We start from the raw sequence: 21793 nt of genomic DNA on the forward strand, positions 1-21793 counted from the left end.
TGAATTCAAATTTAAAAAAATATGTTTTGTTTTTCAAATTAAAAATGAAAGCATAAAAAACTAAACAGAGCTGACTCCAATTGCACATATCCCAAAATTGTAGGTAGATTTTGTGTAAAATTAATTAAATTCTTTAAAAAATAATAAACAATAAACATTCATGTATTATCCCCACACCCAAGAATAATTTGTTTACACCCCATAAATCTTTTAACATCCATCAATTCTATTTTTTAAATCAATAATTCTTTAGTTTTCATGTCATTTATATTTATAAAAACAAGAAACTGAGTGAACTCATTTTTTTCCAGAAATATTAAAGTGTTTTAAAGGCTTCGTACCTGTGTTTTTATTTAGTTAAAATCTATTTTCCTATGTTCGTAGTCACTCCTAAAGGGATTGAGTCTTATTTTGTGTTTTGTGAAAATTTTTGCTGTGTCATCAGTGCAAGAAAATTTAATAGAAGAAATGCGACTCTTTAACAAGAATAAACATTATATTTATTTGACGAAAACAAAATCCAGATGAGATCAAACTTTATCGATCCCAACGTGTCAACAATAGATACGGTTCGTTGTGCAGATGTAGAGCAAAGGTCATTAAGCAAAGAGGCAGAAGGGGGTGCAATGGTACAATAGGTCCAAACAGTGCAAACTTGTTATTTACTGAACTTTTTAGGTGTTTGCATATTTTATCAATAAAAAATGACTGTGTGTGTCAGGGTGACCATTTCAGTGAGAGGAACACTTATCAAATACTGAATCTAAAGTGCTGCATTTTCCTTTCGTTCCAGAACAGAAGTCATTATAATAGGTCCTAAAAACCTGAGAGATACTCTGTCTGCTCAGATAGTCTCCCTGGTTGGCATAAGTATAGCCCCCAATTCCACAGTTAGAAACCTTGGGGTTTTATTTGACCAGGATTTATCATTTAAGGCTCACATATCTCAGGCGTGTAGAACTGCCTTTTTTCACCTGCGGAATATTGCTAAGATCAGAAATATACTTTCTAAGAGTGATGCTGAAAAACTCATCCATGCATTTGTTACGTCGAGGCTGGATTACTTTAACTCCTTGTTAGCAGCGTGTCCTAAGAGTTCCTTAAGAAGTCTCCAGCTTGTTCAGAATGCAGCAGCTAGATTGTTAACAGGAACTAACAGAAGAGATCACATCACTCCTGTGTTAGTTTCGCTCCATTGGCTCCCAGTTGATTCCAGAATCAAGTTCAAGATCCTCCTGTTAACCTATAAGGCCTTACATGGAATGGCCCCGTCCTATATTAAGGACCTCATAGTCCCTTACCATCCAATAAGAACACTTCGCTCGCAAAATGCAGGACTGCTTGTGGTTCCTAGAATTAGTAAAAGTACGGTTGGAGGTAGAGCGTTTAGCCACCAAGCCCCTGTCTTATGGAATAAACTCCCAGCTCATGTAAGAGAGGCCGACTCAGTTTCTACATTCAAAGCTAGACTGAAAACATTCCTCTTTGGACAGGCTTATTGTCAGACTAGTTAGTATTCAGAGATTATTTAACTTAATGTTAATTTGTTTAAATTAAACTTAATAACAATAACAATTAGCTGTTAGTAGGCTGCCAGAAGTTGAAGCTGGGGACACTATGGTGCACTGGGGTTCTGTCCTCTTTTCTCGTTTACTTCCGTCCTCCTTCTCTTCTCTATTCTTGATCATTATTCATCATTTAGTTCTCCGTGCCTCTGTTTGGTGCAGTGCGATTCATGTACTGTCCCTCTTTCCCTCTCCCCTCCTGGGGAGTGGGAGTGCTTCCAGATTCCAGTTGGCTCATCCGTGCTCCTGAACCTGACCGTGTACCTCGTTTCTGGCTCGCCTCTACTACTGCTCCTACACCTGGCTGTGGATCCTGCCTCTGGCTCGTCTCTGCTCTGTACCTGGCCGTGTACCTCGTTTCTGCTCCTCCTCCTACACCTGGCTGTGGTTCCTGTCTCCGGCTCGACTCGCGCCCCCGACTGTCCCCCCCAACTGGATGAAGCTCGTCTGCTGGACTTTAAATATGTAGCGTTTGATAAGTTAATTCTTCTCTATGAGTTCTGGTAATTCGCCTGTCCATCCTGGGGGAGGATCCCTCTTTCATGTGGGCACCCCTGAGGTTTCTTCGTTTTTTCCGGAATACTTTTTTTTAAGAGTTTTTCCTTACCACGAAGGGGGGTCTAAGGGCAGGGATGCCAGTATAGTTTAGTCCGTTTGTTAGTTCAATTTAGTATTTTCCTATTGAATTCTATGTATTTGTGATTTATAATGTTTCACACTTTCATATGTTGCTATTGTGCCCAGTTGTCTTTGTTTAGATGTTTTTTCTGTTGGTTTTATGTATAGTACTTTCAGGTGTTGTGCAACAGGAAGGGAAAAAGTTGAATTTGAATAAGCCCCTTGTTTTAAGTCCCTTGTTTTTATATTTTGCTTGATTGTCAATATACAAAAGTTTTGAGATAATGTTAAATATTACAGTGCTTAACAGCGAAACCTAAATTTGCAGTGTCACTTTTGTAACTTCGAATGGACATTTCTCTTTTACGCATCATGGCCTTAATTTAGCTCAATACTCCATCTAGTGGATGTCAAAGGAATGACATTTAAACCACATTGACTTTATAAGGAAGTACACGAACTGTCACACTTTTGGAAACATTAGTTTTGCTGGTTTTTCATTATGTACTTTTAGGTATTTAAATTTTGGTGTATTTGTTCAAGGTAAAAATTCAATTTTTTGTTTATTGATAGATAAGTACTTCATACACAAATGCAGTTTTTTAAGTGGACTCATATTTTGTTCTTTAAAATTAATTATTTTTGTATCTCTTTAAAAAAATCAAATGAAACAATGTTTAAAAATCTTGAATCGCACCTCAGTTTTTTTTATTTGTGCCTTTTTTCTGCTGGTTGATCTTTAAAGACTTAAGGAGTAAGTTTACTGTTTGTGTTTTAAAAAGAATATTAAAGTTAAAGAAAATCACAGACACTTCTTCCGGTTGAATTTCACTGCATAAACATGTTTCAACTAATGCAGCTAAGATGTTTAAAATAAGTTGTTGGTTTTCATAGTCTTACTTTTTTTCTATTTTATCATAATATTAGTTTTAGCTAAATTCCATATAAATAACAGCAACGTTTTTGACAACAAAGCCAAACTTTTCCTCTTAATAGAAAACTTGCCGAATATCGAAAAACAATCTCTACTACCTTTAGCAAAAGGCAAGTACACCTGAAGTTTACTTTATGAAGTAATTATGAATATACTGTAAGTAGATCATGTACGTTTAGTATAATTTGTATATTAACTAAATACTTCTTCAGACTAAATTGGAACATTTTAAGTTTAACATGTACAGGCAGAATTTTAAAAGGAAACGTCAAGTATACTAAGTATATAGTTAAGGGTAATCTTAATTTCAAAAATATATACATACAACAATTACAAAGCCTATAAATACTGTTAGCTTATGTAAATCTTTAATCCTGTTTACATTAAACAAAGTCTTGCGCACTATTTATTTAATTACTGACTTTTTCTTCTTTTTCTTGTAATAATTTTTTGAAAATCTATCTATCTATCTATCTATCTATCTATCTATCTATCTATCTATCTATCTATCTATCTATCTATCTATCTATCTATCTATCTATCTATCTATCTATCTATCTATCTATCTATCTATCTATCTATCTATCTATCTATCTATCTATCTATCTATCTATATTTATGTTCAGGTGTGTAGAGTCGAATTGTTCTGTATGTTTCTTAAACACTAATAAAGTTATTTGAAAAAAGAGTATACTGCCAGTTAAAAAAAGAAACAATTTAATAAGATATAATTGATACTTTGAAATAAATTAGTAAACAATGAACGTTTAAAAATATTATGTCGAGTTTTTACCAAAAATAATACTCAAAATTAAAATTGCGTTGTTTCTCTAACGTCACAACGCCCAATACGTAAAAAATGGCGTTGGTGCCTTCCAGCAAACCTCGCTGTGATTGGCTCGCTGGGACTGCATTTCTGTTTTCATTGGTTGCGGATTTTGTTTTGACTACTTACTTCCTGGTTGGACCCCATGAGCTGTATTCCCGCGTGCTTATGGAGTACCACTAAGGTTGTTCATTTTCTGAAGCTTTAGATTCTATTTCTTCAGTGCGTTGACTAAGTTGGCCTGTTCCAACAAAGATAATTAAGAATTTTGGTTCCGTCGTAACGAGTCTGCATGGCTGACAGCGACGAGTCTACTTCTCCTGAAACTGAAAAGGAGCAGGGGAGAGGAGGAGAAGAAGGGTGTCTTACTGACACACAGGGACAGATGTTAGACAGATGTCTTCACGCGCTCAAGCAAGCGAAGAACGATAGTCACACGTTAGCCGCCCTACTACTGGTAAGTGATCAAGCTACACGATGAGTTTACTGGTTAAGATGGAGAGTGGTCGTTGCCTAGCAACAAGTCCAGTCAGCTTCTAATTACAAAAAAATGCTTTTATAAGTTTAATTACCTGTGATAATTCAAGTGTGAAAGCCTGTTTCCAATCTGAATACGGTTTTTGTTTTACAAAAGGATTGTGATTTTTACTGAAATTGAAAAAAAAAACTTTGTTGAACAAATAGGCAAAACAAGAGGATTTCATTCAAACAAAAGCTCATAATGTGTCTCTGGGTTTTCAGAGCTATGGAAAAAAATCTCATTTGTTGTAAAAGGTGCCCAAAAGTTTGGAAATTGAACCCTGAGAGTGGTTCTTGCTGCGCCTCCACAGATCACCCGCGTGTGTCCGGCGCGTCAGCTGGACAAACGCAGCCTGCGGCGCATCTTTGAGGCGGTTGGGCTAAACCTCCCAGCACGCCTCCTGGTCACAGCCACCCGGGAGGATGTCCCCGCAGGCATGGCCCCCTCTGACCCCCTGAGTCTGGGAGCCACCCTGCTAGCAGCTCTGAGCACAGACCCAGACATGGCTGCTCATCCGCAGCTCCTCGCCACCGTCCCCTTACTACTCAATCTCTTAGCTAACGGATCAAAGCCGGGTGCTCAGCAAAAGCCTGGAGGATTGAGTCCAGAAGGGGATGAGGGGTCAGATGGAGGTTTAGGTCAAGATGGGAGTAGTGGATCCTCCTCGTCACAGCAAACATTCCAGCTGGACGAGGCCACGGCCGCAGACTGCTACCAGGTGCTGACCTCCGTCTGCGCCTTACCTCAGGGTCCGGAGCTGCTCCTGAGCAGGGGGGCCGTCCCCGCTCTGTGCCAGGCTGTAGAGCAGAACCAGATCCTGAGTCGACAGCGGGGCCTACCCCTGCTGGGCCACCTCCTCTCTGCAAAAACCAAGAAGAAGGTTTGGAATAAACACCCAGCAGAGCTCCTCGCCTTGCTGCTCAGACTTTCCACTGACTTCTGCCGGGCCTCAGAACCAAACCGGCTCAGCTCGTGTGCCCAGCTGGCGCAGTTCCTGCCCCCAGCAGGGATGGCGATAGAGAGCAAGGAGCTCAGGGATGCCATGAGCTCAGTGTGGGAGCAGTTGAGACCCATGCTGCAGTCCAGGCTAACTCCCAGACAGATCGGGCCCATCCTGGTGCTCTGCGCTTGCCTGCTGGATTTGTACGGCTGGGACCAGGCGGGACCGCCTAAGTTCTGCTGCCTGCTGGTGAACCGGGCTTGCGTGGAGGTTCGGATGGGTTTGGAGGAACCACCGGGGAACGAGCTGAGCCCGGAGCTGCAGAACACGCTAACAGGTAAAGTACAAAAAAAAATTGTGACATATTTTTTTTTCTTACTCAGGGTGTGAAATGATTTCATCTTTTAAAGACCCGCTCCGATAAAAATGATGTTTTTAGTCTTTTTAACATTTTTCTGATGCTGGAGGACATCTATAAAGAAAGTTATGCACAAATTGGCATTTCTGATTATTTCTTTATTTAAATTGTGTCAATCAGGAGCAGATGAAAAAATGCTGTGGGAGTGGGACTTTTAATATAAAATATATATATTTATTGTATAAACTATAAACTTCTGAGGATTCTGAGCTTCAGAGACAAAAACGTTTAATCAATTTTTATAATCTATAAGAAATCACCAATAAACATAATTTTTCAGCATTTTGATGTTTTCCAAAGCCTCTAAAGATCAAATGATGGGATGGAAAATATCTCAAATTTAAGTTAAAGTTTATGTTCTATCATGTATAAATTATATTAATTCAGAAAACTTTTCTAATCTGGGGGAAAAAAGTCCTAAAACTGTCTTGGTTTATGCTCGTTTCTCCAATGGTTCTCTGTTTTAGCTTCTCTTTATCAGTTTTAGCTCCGCCCTCTCCTTCCCCACCAGTTCTCTACCTCTATGAAGTGTTCTTGGTTTGTTCTGGTTCTGTTGAGGCTCATGATGTTTTTTGTGGGCTACTTCATCATGTTCCTCTTCAGAACCTCAGAGATGAAGTCTCCTATGTGACCCGGTGTCCTTTATCGCAGGCTGCTACAGGATCTTGGAGGCGGCTATGGAGCAGGCCTGCAGCGCCGTTGATGCTCCGAGCCCCGCCCCTGCCCTCCCCGCCCTCAGCCTGCAGCAGAGCCGGCAGGTCCTGCAGGTTCTCGAGGAGGCCTTCTCTGCCGTCATGTTCTACCTGCAGCAGGTGACGTCTAAGCCCCTCCCCCCAATACTTCACTTCCTCCCCCTGGGCTTTGTGGATCATCTCTAACTCCATCTTCCTTCTCTTTTATTGTTTTTGTCAGGTGGATGCCAGTCGTTATGGCGACCCATTTGTTTTCGCCTCCTTCCGCTCCCTGTGCTCCTGGCTGGCTGAGGAGACTTCCTGTTTGAAGCAGGAAGTGATAGATCTGCTGCCGTTCCTGGTCGGGTACGCACGGCACCACCTGCAGGGCGCCGCTGCCGAGCAGAGCCTTTCTGACTGGATGGCTAAGGCGTCCGTCACTGAGGAGGGAGGGGCGTGGACGGGTGGAGAGGCTCTGAGGTAGAGATGAAAGTTCTGAAGCTGCAAGAATCAAACACGAGCATCACCTGACCGTATACACCCCCCCCCCATCCACCGCAAAGGTACCTCCTCCCAGCTCTGTGCCACCTGTCGGCAGAAGACGCTCCGAGGAAGGTTCTCCTCGGCCTGGAGGCTCACAGCCTGCTGGTGGATTTCCTGAAACAGAGCTGGACATCCCTGAAGGGGCGGAGCATCAGAGATCCCAGCCTGGAGACCGCATGCTCCACCCTCCTCAACTTTGCCGTCACCGAACCGGAGAGGGTCAGGTGAGTCAGCCGCCGGGTCCTAAAGTCACAGCGCTCCGTTTCCAAAAACTGATGTTATGTTTCTGTTTGGTTCTGCAGGATGGACCTCTGCTTCAGAACCCTGGAGGCCCATCTGAGTGAAGCACTTCCTGTTCTGGTGAATAAGCCCCGCCTCCTGGTCCTAGCAGCAAATTACTGCACTCTGGGGCTGATGATTGGCAGGTTGAAGTGTCCTCCCTCAGGTGAGACCTGTTCTGGTTCAGATATGAGTTTGGGGTTATTTGGTTCTGCTTGGTTCTGGTGTTTGGTTGGAGTGGTAAAGACGGGTTCTCGCTCTGACTTGATTGTTCTCTCCAGGTTCGGTGGAAGCGGGTCAGAGGCGCTTCTTCCTGGCAGCCCTGCAGTTCCTGCGTGGCGCCCTGGAGACTCACCCTGGTTCCGGCCCGGCCCACGTGAGCGCCTCCTGGGAGACGAGCTGGGACGAAGTGGCGGAGCTTTGGAGGCTGAGCCTGCAGGCGCTGGGTGGCTGCGCGCGTGCACAGGCCTGGATCCCGGCACTGCTGCGCGACGAAGGCTGGCTCCATTACATGCTCGCCATCCTGAGCCAGAGCAGCGCACTGCCCGACCAGAATACGCAGGACGCCCTGCAGGAGGCGCTGTGCGCCGCCGCCCAGCAGTGCCCGCTTTGCAAGCAGGAGATCGCAGAGGCGATGAGGAAGAGCGATGGAGGAGCTCTGAGAGAAATGAGAAGTCTGAAGATGTTGGTTGGAGCAAACTGAGACTCCGCCCTTTTAGTCCTTACTTTAATCATGGTTGTAAAAAAACAAGAACATTATTTGTAAAATTCTTGAAACAAAAAAGTTGAATAAAAACTATTTTTGCATCAAACGCCTTCAGATTCGTCTGCACCTCTTTTTTCCGCAGGAGGATCCTGAAGGAGGAGCAAATAATGACATTAATCCTTTCATGACTGAATGTTTTTTCAGATGCTAAATTAAGTGGAGTCCTGGAATAAATGATATGCTCCGGATTAGCAACTAACAGCGATGAGGAGTTAAGTCAGCAGCTGCCATGATAGTGAAGATGTCGTACAAAATTTCAGAAAATTAAAAAGTAAAAAAGGTATTTTTCTTCTTTCTTGATCTTTAATGATGTGTCCTCAATGCAAATTTCTAAATCTGAATCATCCTCTGTGCTTTTATTTTTAAAGGAAATAAATGTAACTACATTTGTGTTTTTTTTATTAGCTTACAAATATGTTTTCAGAAAAAAACTGCTTAATTTTTTTCTATTATTGGGGAGATTTGTATTTATTAAAAAAAATATATTTTTTTATACAAGTTGTGAATCATGAGCAGCTTGAGTGTAAATAGAGGGCTCTCAGTTATGGGTTAACGGTTAGAGGGGCAGGTTGCTCCACCTAAAACTTAAAGACGAACTTCTAATGAACTCCTGCCGCTCTGAAAAAAACTGTGTCCTGGAAAACAACACAGATATTGACTAATCATTGTCATAATTAAAAGAACCGGGAACACTTCTATAATAGAATATTAGGGTTGGACTTTAACATCTCTGAACAAGACCACAATTGTAAATAGAACGAATTTTCAATATACTAAACTGAGGATGAGAACATTTATAAATTGATCATTACATATGGGATTTTGGGGAGAGGGGGTTACAATTAAAAAAAAAACTCCAAACAAAGGTTTTCTCTTCTTTTTTAGGCTGCTGTATTTACTCGGAGTAGCTGGAATCAGGATAATCGTAGCCAGTGGCTTTTTGCTCCCCATTTTTCTTGTGTTTTTTTCATTTGTCCTGTTTGCATCCTCACACCACCAAAGCACTTCCGTCAGTCGCCACAAGGGGGCGCGCAAAGACCTGAGTGCGATGCAGGTGAGGATGAAAGGGGTTTTAAAGGGAGGTATTCCTCAAACTTCCTTCAGGCGCGGAGCTCCAAGGTTCCGGGTTTTAATCCGGAACAGACGAATTTGTGGAAAAGTTCAAATGCTGGATTAGAAAAATCAGAAGATGTGGAGATCAAGTCCATGTTTTCATCCTCCTCAAAAATACGGTAAGAAAAATGAAATCTCACCTGAGTTGTTTGCATGCAATAGCATCAACCCGTTGCCAAGCAACAAACAGACGAAACTTTTTAAACAACAGAGTTTTAGTTAAAAAAAAGAGATTGATTTGTTTTTCGTCTGTTCTGTTTCAGGATTTTCTGAGATCCCCGTCTGCGGAGTTTCAGCTGAACAAAAGCGGAGGAAGACTCCTCTTCTCCTTCTCCTGCCCCCCTCCCTCTCACCTCCCGCCCTCCTCCTCCTCCTCCTCCTCCTCTGGCTCATCCATACAAACTCCATCCTCCTGTCTTAAACAAACTCACTCCTCTCCGCGACATCCGCTCAGCCTCTTCGTCCTCCCGCTCCTCCTCATCCTCCGCATCACGCTGAGCACCGGCATGCTGTGGAAGTCCAGAACCAAGACCGATGTGGCGCAGGTAAACCCCACGCGCAAAATAGCCTTGCGCGTCTTTTTGGTGCTCTTCTAACGCAGCGGCGTGAGTGGTTCAGGCCGAAGTGAAGCCGTGGAACTTTCAAATATAATTTTTTTTTACTACGGGTACCTGGAGAGTCCATTCGTGCGTAAAACAGTTGGCTTGAGGGCGTTTATGGTGGAGTAAGACGAAAAATGATTTTAAAATAAAGGAGAAATATATTTTCTATAGATTTAAGTCAAAAGTGCCGCGCTCGTGCGCGTTAGTCCAACCCTACTTGGATTATATCTCTTTAAGAGCAGCGGAGCCTGCCGACCCCTCCCTCCCCAAACCCACCGCCTGTGAGCAAAACCTATAAGTAGTGCGCTCATGGAGCGTCTGCCGGAGTCCGTGTGCGCGCGTGTGCATTAGTCAGGCGCCAGTGATTTTTCCACGCGAAAACAAGTTGAGCTGAGTTTTGATGGAGCGATAAGGACGCGGAAATTATCGCCGGAACACACGCGCGCGTGTCAACTGCGCCTCCTGCAAGAGTTCAGACTTTGTGGTTTCCAGATGTTGATCCACACCTACTCCACCATGGTGAGTGTTGCGCGTGACGCACAGGAGTTCAGCAGCACAGATGGAGTAAAACTGAAACTGGACTAAAACAAATCCCTTGAGTGAGTTTGTGTGTGAGTTTGTGTTTTTGTTGTAACTCTTTTGGATCAGCGGGACCTTCTGGCGCAGAGACGCTCTGCGTGTTTCCGCAGGTGAGCTGTGCGCTGTGACGCGTCCCTGTGCGCCGGAACACCGCAGTGCGACCAGGTCAGGTCTGGTCTGGCCTGCTTTGGCTCTCAATAATGGGCGCATTGATCGGACTGACCCAGCTGCTCTAAAATCCATCATAGCAGAAAGTGGAATGCGGTCGTGGCGCGCGCGCATCGTGTTGCTGCCTTGTTTTTTTTTTTTTTTTTTTTTCCGCGGTGGGGTCAGCTCAAGTTTGTTGATTGTTTACAGATACACCCCCACCCCCTTCCAGAAGTTGTTTGTGTTGATAAAGGTGTTGTTGATTGTTTTTGACGTGGTGCGCACGCATCTTTGAAAAGACGCATTGAAGTTTTCATGTTTAAATATCACCGGTGGAGCTCGCGCGATATTGAGAAAAGCGCTCACGCTGCCCTGCCACTGCTGACCTCGTGCGCTCTGAATTTGGTGCAGGAGCGCACGGACGGACTGAGCGTCTCCTCTCCCGGGGGGCGCCTCTCCCAGCTGTCCTCGCTGAACCAGGCCGCGTACTCGTCCGCCCCCCCACTCTGCCACACGCCGGCCTCCGACTTCCAGCCACCCTACTTTCCCCCTCCGTACCCGCAGTCCTCGCTGCCGTACTCCCAGAGCCAGGACTCGGCCTACTCCCACCTGCCGGACCCCTACTCCTCCATCAACTCCCTGCATCAGCACCAGCAGGCGGCATGGCACTCGCAGAGGTCGCGCTCCGAGGACGGGGCGCTGCTGGCTCAGTCTCACCGCGCGCTGAGCCTGGACCCCCGCCGGGAATACTCGGCCGTGCCGCGGCTCCTGCACGGCCTCGGGGAGGGCGCTGCGGCCCTCGGGGAGGGTCCTCTGGGGATGCACCTGGGACATCACGGCTTGGAGGATCTGCAGGTGAGAAATTCCTCTTCCTGTTGTTAAAGTTTGACCTCTGACACTCTGCGTGCGAACGCTGCTTCAGTTTGATTCTGGAAAACGAGCTGATCAGACGCACAAGGCCCGAGGCCCTTCCCTAAACCTGAATCTTTTAAACAAGTTTCATGAAAAAACAGTATTAAAAAGGCTGGATAAACAAGAAACTAATTTATTATTTCCTTAACATTTTTTAGATTGTACGGTTTAATGTATTTTTAACCTTTAATCAAAAATTTAAGAACGAACGGCATTTTAACTTTGATCCAAGGAATAACATTTTAATTTTTACATTTTTTATATTATTTTGAAATAAATTACTTTGTTGTTTATCCCAAAATACAAATGTAATTACAAAAAAAATCTGACACATTCTGTTTCCATTTAATTCAAAATTTTACAAATTATGATGAAACAAATAAAAATCTTCATCGACAGAAATAAAAATGTGAAAATTATTTACGACTTACGTACTTTTTGTAAATAGGTTGTTTAAATATAAAATAATTAAATTTATAGAAAACATTTCCAGGTGGGTCCGTTGGAGCGCGCGGCGGGGAGTTTAGTCCCGCGTGCAGCAGCTGCAAGAGAATAAAACACCGGGACGAATCGATGCGCGCGTGGCCTTTTGTGGCGTTTAACGCTCCTTTTGATGATTGATGAGGATCAGTTCCGCGCGGCTTTCTTTTAAATACAGACGATTTCAATAATGAATTCATTCCTAAAAAAACAAAATACCACTAAATTAAATCAATTTTAGATATAAAAATCTTTTCTTTTTTTGTTTATTAGGAAATCTAAATTTGAGGGTTTTTTTTTTGTTTTAACAATAAATAAGCAATAAAAATGTTTTGCGTGACACAAAATTCTTTTTTTAAAGTGTAAATACGTGCGAGCGCGCAAAAAGAAGTGACCGTGCGTGTGTGTCTCTGCAGGGCATGGAGGAGGGATCCGCTCTCGGCATCCTGGACCATTCCGTCATTAAAAAAGGTAAGAGGCGTGTACGCGCGCGTGAGGCCATAGGGCGGACAGGGTTTTGTTTGTGTGGCGCGCGCACCAGCAATAATACGACATGGCTTTCTCCTTTGTGGCTGCAGCAGCAGCGGTAGTGTGACGCACGCGCATGCGCACACACGCTATAAATAATTCTGTTTTGGGGGTTTTCATCTGAACTCAAAGTCCTCCAGACTGAGCTGCAGCCCAAAGGCACGTGGTCGTAATGAACCGTTCATGGTCAGAGGGAGCCGCGCCGTTAGCACAAAGAAGTGGGGCAGAGAAGGTGTGTGTGTGTGTGTGTGGGTGCGCGAGGTCGGGGGTAGATGATAAAAGAGGAGTTGAAGTCTAATATCAGAAAGCCCCCCCCCCCCCCCCCCCCCCGCCCCCATCACACCAGCATACACACTGGTGTCCTAAAGAGGGGGTGGGGGGGCTTTCAGACCAGAACCTCAGAACCAGAACCACCGTGAGCTCAGCAGATCCATTTGGCCCACCAGGACATCCCCATAAAAACCTTTTTTTTTGGGGGGGGGGGGGACTGAAGCAGCTATAAGGCTCTGATTGGATGGCCATCCAGAAGAATTAAAGTCTCTGTCGTGTTTAAGTCTGGAGGTTCACAGAAACATTTCTGCAGCTTTGGGTCTCCAGAGAACCACAGTGAGATCCATCATTCACAAATGGAACCTTTAAGAACACAACCAGGACTCCTCCAGGAGGTCATTAAAGACAAAGAAGATTGACAGAAGTGCTGGCATCACTCCACTTATGTGATTTCAGAGTTCACAATTCAACTGCATGCCGAAAAAAGACTTTTGGATGAAAATGTATCCATGAGGCAGCAGAAGAAAATCCAAAACATCTGGGTTATGTCCAAAAGCTTTTGGACAGACAAATGGACTGAGGAACTGAAAAGAAAGTCTGTAAGGATGCCTAAAGCAGAAGTAGCTTTGGATCTGCATCTGCAGGACAAGCCAACATCTGGCTGCAGGTGGTGTTTGGATGAGCTCCACCTGATGAGCTTCTTAAGGAACTGTCACGTTGGAGCTCTGGTCCTTCAGCGTCAGGAGACTTTAATGAAGGTCAACAGAATCCAGGGAGCTCCTGCAGGAGAGCATCTGACAAGCAGACAGATGTCTGCTCGCTTTGGTGGCGGTAGTGTGGATTACTATTCCTCAACCTCTTCCTTTTCCTCATCTTCTCCTCTCCCTCCAGTTCCCCTCCCATCCAAGCTCAACGGCTCCTCGCTGTCGGCACTATCCATCGGGAAGGAGGGCCTAGGGATGGGCGCCGTGTCCAACCCGGCCGAGGTTTTCTGCTCTGTGCCGGGCCGCCTGTCGCTGCTCAGCTCCAACTCCAAGTACAAGGTGACGGTCGGGGAGGTGCAGCGCCGCCTCTCTCCACCTGAGTGCCTCAACGCCTCCCTGCTGGGCGGAGTCCTGCGCAGGTGAGAGGAGGGCGGGACAAAGGGCGGGGCATTTGTCTACAGAGTTTGAAAACTATTTTAAGGAAAAAGGAAGTTAATTAAGTTAAAGTAGTTATTTCTTTACAATCAATCTTAAATCTTTAAAAATTATCTGAAAATATAGGGGCTGCACGGTGGCGCAGTGGTTAACGCTCTTGCCCCAGCTGGGGGACTTGAAACAGAACATCCTGTGTGCAGTCTGCATGTTCTCTCCGTGCATGTGTGGGTTTTCTCTGAGGACTCCGGCTTCCTCCCACCATCCAAAAATATGCTTCATAGGTTAATTAGCAACTCTAAATTGTCCCTAGGTGTGAGTGTGAATGTGTGTGTGTGATATGTGTGACCCTGCAACAGACTGGCGACCTGTCCAGGGTGTCCCCCAGCCTTCGCCCATAAGTGGCTGGGATAGGCTCCAGCAGCCCCGTGACCCCGAAACGGACAAATGGAAGAAGATGAATGAATGAATAAAAATATGAGTGCAATACAAAATATGTCCTCAATAAGGACATAAGAATCTGGGGAAAAAGAAAAAACACTCAGAACAACACTTATATACATTTGGAAATTTTGAAAAAACATTCAGCGATTTTATTTAATTTATTTTTCATTTTCTTATTTGTAAATTATTTAAACATTTTTATCTGTTTTTGGTACATTGCAAGTAGTTGAACTTTATTTGGAAAATATATATATTTTTTCCTTTTTTTTGTAGTTAAACATTTCACCACAAATTCCATTTACACAGTTCAGTAAATTAAAATCCCAAAATATGCATTCATCTTCAGTAAAACCTTTATTTTATTAAAAAGTTAATACAATTCTAATTTCATAAAGAACAGACATAAAAAAATAAAAAGACTAACGTTTTAGAATACTAATTTAATTTTTTTAGTCCAACTTAAATATTTTAGCTTAAAAGTATTAAATAAAGCTAAATCCAAGATTTCTCTTGAGAGCTGAAAGTTTCACATTTAAATTTTAACTACTTTAATGCAAAAAAGAAACTTGTGACAAAAACTAAATTTCTCTTTGAATCTCATATTTTACTAATTTATTGATGTTTATTTTACCTAAAATACAATAACTAAGAACAACAAAAAAAGTGTTTTTGTTATTATTTTAACCCCCCAACCCACTTAAAGTATAATTAATTATAAACCATTTAAAACATTTTTTGTTTTAACATTTTCTTATATTAGAAAAAACAGCAAGGGTTTAGATACACCAGTGTTTGCAATGGCTGATGGGAACTGGAGTCTATGTCCCCCCACAATACTAAAATCGATCTTTTTCTGTTTTTGTTTTAAATTTTAAACAATTTGATTTCTGAATATTTGAATCCAGAGAGTTTAATGACATCATAGCTTTTCTTTTTACCTCCTCTCTTCAAACATCAGAACATTTGAGCCTTTTTATACATTTGTAATTTAACTGCAGGCTGAGCTGAGGACCTAAACTGGGTCATGAGACTGAATCACAAGAGAAGAGATGTAGTTTAATGAACAGCAGCCTCAGGATAGCGGAGAAAGTTTCACTTTCAGAGGAGAAATTCGGAAACGATGCAGCTTCCTCTGAGGACGTCCCTGCCATCGTATACGGGAGACATGAACGACATCAAAATCTATCATTAGGATCAGATTTAAACTTTTAGTAAAAATCTTTTATTTATTTTTTCTTTTGTAGAAGCTTTTTTTTTGCAGGAAAGTGTAAAGAATTCTTCTGAAACGTGTTGAGATGACAAGAAAATGGATAAAAGCTGGATTCTATCAGAGCTGACAGAGAACAGCTGATATATGACACACACTCACACACAAAACTCACACAATCTCTTAACGCTTCCCATCTCGCTACCCCCCCCCCCCCCCCCACCGACCCACCACCATCCACCCCTCTCCAACCTCAGGGCAAAGTCGAAGAATGGTGGCCGCTGTCTGAGGGAGCGTCTAGAGAAGATTGGCCTCAATCTGCCTGCCGGGCGTCGCAAGGCCGCCAACGTCACACTGCTGACATCTCTGGTAGAGGGTAGGTGCACACACACACACACACACACGCAAACACACACACACACACACACACACACACCCCACACACACACACACCAACACACATACTCAAATGCAAACACACACACATACACAAACACTAAAGAAAAAGGAGATGGTGGAGGTCTGACTCTTCTCTCTAACAGAAGCTGAACGCTACATGATTCCATATTTTTATTAGAATTGATCAACTTTATGAAGTTTGATTTTGTAAAATTAACATTTTCCAAATTACAAGAAAAAATAAAACTAAAGAGATGTTTTAACCCTCAAGTTTGATGCTGCATTCCTAACAGTTTACCTACAACAAGACATCTATTTATATTAAGAAAACATAACTACAGCAAACGATTATTCTGTTCACAGATGACAACTGATTTCTTTTTAAAGGTTGACCCCATTAAATATTAAAATTAAATAATTTTTATACAAATGTATGTAAAATATAATAAATTAAATACTTATTAAATGTTCTTCTTGTTAAAATAAATTAATTATTAGGATTGCTTTCTAGATTTAAATAAATATTTGTTTATTCTACAAAAAATAAATAAAAAAAACGGTCAGATGAAAACATAAAATAAGAAAAGATTTTCCAAGTCATTATCTGTTTTGCTAAAACCTTCATTCATTCATCTTCTAAATTGTTTTGTCCCTTTTCTGGTTCACGGCGCTGCTGGAGCCTATCCCACTCGTGGGGGATCCTGGACCATCCTGGCCAGTCTGTCGCAGGGCCACAATCACACACTCATGCAGACTCACAATCACACCCAGGGACAATTTAGAGTTGCCAATTAACCTATGAAGGATGTTTTTGGACGGTGGGAGGAAACCGGAGACCCCGGAGAGAACCCACGCATACACAGGGAGAACATGCAGACTGCACACAGAAAGGTCCCCCATTGATGATCTGGTTCAGGCCCCCCAGCTGGGACTTGAACCGGGGGCTAACCACTGTCCCACCCATGCTAAAATGTTAAATCCTGTAAACACAAAGCTTTAATGTTGTCTGAGAAAAAATCCAGACTTTATTTCCTTAAGGAAGAAAGCGTTTGCAAAAAACTTTATGAAACTTAAAGTAAAAGAGAATGAAGTGAAGCGCTGTCACTCAAACACACACTGCGAGCAGCACTTATGTCCTTTGAAGTGTTTTTTTATTTGGTTGCATTTGTATTTTGTTAAAGGGCTTATATCATGCTTTTCTTAAACCTGTCAAAGTAAACTATATCCATGCTGTATGTGATAACCTTTTGCACACAAAAGAATGATTTTTTTTAATGAAATACGAGTTATTTTCACAGCTCTTTTTCCTATCCGGAAGTAGGACGAGTTAATCTCTGAGGCTCTGTCTTTCGCTCCTTGTGGGTGCCGCCCATTTCATGACGTCACCTAGAGTCAGCCTGGGCAGAGAGTCTGCGTTTTTGCTCACGAAAAAAAACAAAGGTCTACGTCAGCTCATGAGAACCCGCCCAATTTTGTGCATTGGGAGGGGCTGATGCTCAGAGCACAGGTTTTTAGAGGAATACATAGAAATGCGTGAACATATAAAAATATCGCTTTGGGATTTTTTATAGTAAGAAATGAACATTTTAACACACTTAAAAGCTCAAAAGTGTTGATTTTGCTTGATATAGGTCCTTTTAAGTTCAATAAATTTATTAACATATCAAGATAAATTGGAAAATGTGGTTTCAATGTTTTAAATAAAGACAATTCTTTCAATTCTACTTGCAAAAATCGTTCTTGCTGTTTCTTCTGCTCTGGACACAGTTTTTACCCAAACGTTGTTTCTCCAACATTAGAAACCACCAGAAAACAGAACAGAGTTCCATTTAATAAAAGTGAATATTTGATGATGTTTGCATCACTGCATGTTCTGCCAAAAAAAAAATGTAAAAATTTTTTTTTCAAATGTTTGACAGTTACTTTCTTCCTCCACCCTGCTGCAGGGGAGGCCGTCCATCTGGCGCGAGACTTCGGTTACGTTTGTGAGACAGAGTTTCCAGCCAGAGCTACGGCGGAGTACCTGTGCAGACAGAGCGACCCGGACCAGCTGCAGACGCGACGTAGCATGCTGCTGGCCACAAAGTGAGTCGCAGCTCCGCTATACAAACAGCAGGTCCACGTCTGAAGAGCAGAAATCCAGCAGGCATCTTCCCACAGAAGCATCCGAAACCTTTAAATGGTCTCCATTCAGAAACTACTCTACAATAAAACATGACATAAGGAAATCTGTTTACGAAAATTGTCAAACTTTGCAGATATTGTCATACAAATTGGAGTAAAATGAGAAATAAAAAGTTTTAGCTTTTACAGACATAAACTCAGTGGTGCACATATAACAGTGGTAGATATTATATGTTGGAAGTTAATTGGAAATCTCACATATTGCTACAAAACACAAGCAGATTTTGATTTTTGAATAGGTAAAAGTTTAGACTGATTTGACAGTTATCAGGAAGCCTTTTAACAATCTCTTTGGCTCCAAAGGGCAGAAAATGTCAAATCCAAACAGAAAAACTGAATTAAAAGTGGTTTTCATAAGAAACCAGAGCCAAAAAAACTGACTTTCAGCTTCAAAAACAGCAGTGATGTTCGTGTTTTGACGTCTGGTCTCGCCTCCCAGGGAGGTCTGTAAGGAATTTGTGGACCTGATGTCCCAGGACCGCTCCCCGCTCGGCGGAAGTCGTCCCACCCCCTGCCTGGAACCAGGCGTCCAAGGAAGCCTCACCCACTTTAGCCTGCTGACCCATGGTTTCGGCACCCCCGCCATCTGCGCTGCGCTCTCCGCCTTCCAGAGCTACCTGATGGAGGCCATTAAAATGCTGGACAAGGGTGAGGGCGGAGGGAAGAGCCACCATGACAAGGAAATGAAGCACCGCAAATGAAATTACAAAGCATGCATGGGGGGGGGCGCAGACTGTGTAACAGACTTTATGCCCACCGGCTCTATTGAGGACCCAAGGCCGGCGATGTTTCTGAAGAGGTGATTTATAGCAAGCCAAAAGAAACAAGAAGCACTGGGAACTACAGCGTTTTGGGCGACAAGATTCTGCATTTCCTACCACTTTTTGTCCCTTCTGGCTTGCCATAAGGGACTCAGGTCGACGCACGGACCTTTTCATCTCCCCGACAGACATGGCTTCTGAAAATGCTGGGGGTGGGAGGGGCTCTTATTTATTTATTTATTGGTTTACCCTGTTTATTTTACTTTCCAATCCCAACATACACGCGCACTCACACTCTCCTGGGAAGGGTCAGAAGCCATATCCGACAGCCGCTCTGTGCTCCTCTGCCAGACTTTACTGTGACGGACGCAACCCTCCGTTTGAAGTTCCCTGCAACAGGTGATGATGGGAAATTGAGTTTCTGAGAGGCAGCTAACGCAGATTTTTTTTCTTTTAATTTCAAAGTGTTGGTAACTTATAAAAATCATTTTGTACTTTCTGTGACTGTTTATTATTACCGTTGTTATTATTGTATTACTGAATAAATGTAATATATTATTAAAGAATTAAGAATTTGTTTTGTTTTTGCTCATTCTTTTGATTCCACAAACCAAACAAGTTCTGATCTACAACTTTAGTTCTTAGGCTTCTGACAGGCCGTTTATAACAAGATTTATTTATTTTTTATGCTGCAAATATCACTGCAACTAGTGTATTTAGAACATTTTGTATAAATCTAAAATAATTTTAAGTCCAATATGGTACAACAGAGGCTAGGTAGTTAGCTAGCTGGAAGTTTGGGCAAAGTAAGGATAAGAGCGGATAACTTGATGAACGAAATAAATAAATAAAAAACAAAAAGTTTTTTTATTAAAAAACAAAATTTTTGACTGAAGTTGCATTTATGTAAGTAAGCTAACACATATATATATAGTTAGGTCCACCCACCAACCAATGAGCTCTAATAAAACCAAAATGACTGATTAACACCGAAGCTTTTAGCACCAGTGTTGATATTCTTTAGTCTACCATAACTCTTCAATCATTGACGCAACAAACGTAATTCCAGCTAATTCTGAAGCGCAGAAAAGCAGCTTTGCGCTGATATGCAACACTTTACAGTAGTGATGTGTTTATGCAATATGCTGATTTAAACGGGGAGAAAAGCCGTCGAGCCGTTATGCAGCATTATACATTAGCAGTTTGTTCCATATTGATGAAAATCCGCTTCTTTGTGTCAGAATCAGCTGATTCACATTTAGCTTGTAAACAGCCGAAGAGTTGCGGTAGGTCAAAGTGCGTGTTAGTAGGTGTCGCTGGTTAAAGGGTTAAACAAAAAACATTCATATCATCCCACAGCTGTCATGAATGGAAAAGTAGTACACAATAAAATAATTCTGAACATGATGTGCATGCATGCATATTGATGTCTTTAGCATGTGACTTGATATGAAGTCGCTCTGCAAACCACCCTCTAGTGGTCTTTTGAGGTACTGCAACGTTTGGCATTTTCTGCTTTGCTTCATATTTAGAGATGAACTTAGGGGGTACAAATAAAGAGTGGGAACTAAAAGTCTGCAGAAATCAGAGACTAAGAAGTTTCACCAAATCTGATGACTGATAATAAATGTTTGAGTTGAGTGCGCCGAAGCACAGAACATATTGTGGGTGTTCCTCGAGGCCACGTGTAAATGTCACCCCCACCCCCATCCCATTCTTGCTGTGTTTAACAGCACAATCTCTGCTTTCCAGGGAATACTCACACACAGCTTCCTACCTGCTGCACCTCCTTCCCTCTCCTCCTGTCTCATTACCCTCCTGTGCCCCCCCCACACACACACATCCGCCCATCCCTTCATCCTCCTCCCTGACACTCAACAAGCCTCTCTCCGCCCGCAGGCGAACATATGCTGCTCTTCTCATCAGATTCCTGTGTTTCAGAGGAGGATCGTTCAATGTTTATTAATAATCTGTCTGAGACGAGCACTTTGTCTGCAGGCCGGATCACTCTCCCCCGGCGGCCAGCTCCTGGGGCCCGAGCTCCATGTGGACCTGCAAAGCAGAACCTTTAGAACCGGGTTCATATTTACAGTCTGATGCTTTCGTGCAGAAAAATCAGTTTTGTTTTTTTTAAAAGTTGAATTTAAGTTTTCTGAAATCTTTGTCTCAAGTCTCCCATGAATCAAATTAAAGGCAGTGTTGAATAGTTTGTAAAAGACAAACATGTTTTTTATAGAAGTAAAGTAAATTTACTATTTTTAAGACGCAAATTGTCGTTTTTTAACACCAACAAAATAAATTAATTAAACTTGGTTTTATAGAGGATTTCTCAGTTATTGGGAGGTCATTTCAGGCCTTAAAACAAAAACTTATAGTTTTAAGAAATTTAAAGGAATTTAATGTCAGGTTAGCTAAAAAGACGGGGGGGGTATATATATATATATATATATATATATATATATATATATATATATATATATATATATATATATATATATATATATATATATATTCATATTTTATGATGTCTTTTCTCATTACTTAAAGCTGATTTTGTTTAGATCGGAGTCACAGCAATAATAAGATTGAAGCAGACTTCTGACACGTCTACAGAATTCTTCCAGGAGATATTAGGATCAGATGAACTTTTAAGAAAAAACTGATGGATGATTTAATAACAATAATAACACAAGTTCAACCATTAAAAAAAAAGAAATCAGCAAATCTATTTTGATTTTATGAATGACTAATATTAATTTAGGAAAAAAAAAATTTTTTATACCCTCTACTGTTTCAGTAGAAAAGGTCTTACTTGCAGCGCCAATGAAATAAAGTAAATTCTGTCTCCATTTTCTACACGGTATGGACCGCGCCATGTTGGAACCAGACGACAGCAGTAAAGAGAAAACGATTTAAGTCAGTCTGGGTCATTGCTTCTATGGCAACCATTC

The 21793-nt window shown here is 42.2% G+C and overlaps 2 protein-coding genes across 4 annotated transcripts; both read left to right on the forward strand.

Annotated features, from left to right (window-relative positions):
- Positions 1–4059: 4059 nt before the first annotated feature.
- On the forward strand, positions 4060–8120 carry ncdn (neurochondrin). Of its 2 annotated transcripts, none has more exons than XM_004074320.4 (7): positions 4060–4400; positions 4774–5740; positions 6473–6633; positions 6734–6972; positions 7056–7259; positions 7338–7480; positions 7596–8120. In XM_004074320.4, the coding sequence occupies exons 1-7, from the start codon at positions 4236–4238 to the stop codon at positions 8015–8017; spliced, it is 2301 nt and encodes a 766-aa protein (XP_004074368.1). In that variant the 5' UTR covers positions 4060–4235; the 3' UTR covers positions 8018–8120. The 2 variants fall into 2 exon arrangements, with proteins under 2 accessions (XP_004074368.1, XP_020562917.1); XM_020707258.1 differs by having other exon boundaries at positions 4283–4400; positions 4685–5740.
- Positions 8121–9426: 1306 nt separating this feature from the next.
- Positions 9427–19419, forward strand: tfap2e (transcription factor AP-2 epsilon). 2 transcript variants are annotated; one of them, XM_023960186.1, is made up of 7 exons: positions 9427–9738; positions 10933–11376; positions 12330–12384; positions 13603–13834; positions 15756–15874; positions 17844–17982; positions 18521–19419. In XM_023960186.1, the coding sequence occupies exons 1-7, from the start codon at positions 9700–9702 to the stop codon at positions 18780–18782; spliced, it is 1290 nt and encodes a 429-aa protein (XP_023815954.1). In that variant the 5' UTR covers positions 9427–9699; the 3' UTR covers positions 18783–19419. The 2 variants fall into 2 exon arrangements, with proteins under 2 accessions (XP_023815954.1, XP_023815955.1); XM_023960187.1 differs by lacking the exon at positions 9427–9738 and adding an exon at positions 10082–10314.
- The last annotated feature ends 2374 nt before the right edge of the window (positions 19420–21793 follow it).

Source organism: Oryzias latipes, chromosome 11 (assembly GCF_002234675.1).
Source record: "Oryzias latipes chromosome 11, ASM223467v1".
NCBI lineage: Eukaryota > Metazoa > Chordata > Actinopteri > Beloniformes > Adrianichthyidae > Oryzias > Oryzias latipes.

Coding starts and splice junctions, on each gene's coding strand:
- ncdn (XM_004074320.4), top strand. CDS start 4,236: ATGGCTGACAGCGACGAGTCTACTTCTCCTGAAACTGAAAAGGAGCAG. Junction 6,634..6,733: donor TCATGTTCTACCTGCAGCAG/GTGACGTCTAAG, acceptor TGTTTTTGTCAG/GTGGATGCCAGTCGTTATGG. Junction 7,481..7,595: donor GTTGAAGTGTCCTCCCTCAG/GTGAGACCTGTT, acceptor TGTTCTCTCCAG/GTTCGGTGGAAGCGGGTCAG.
- tfap2e (XM_023960186.1), top strand. CDS start 9,700: ATGCTGTGGAAGTCCAGAACCAAGACCGATGTGGCGCAG. Junction 12,385..13,602: donor CCATTCCGTCATTAAAAAAG/GTAAGAGGCGTG, acceptor CTCTCCCTCCAG/TTCCCCTCCCATCCAAGCTC. Junction 17,983..18,520: donor AGCATGCTGCTGGCCACAAA/GTGAGTCGCAGC, acceptor CTCGCCTCCCAG/GGAGGTCTGTAAGGAATTTG.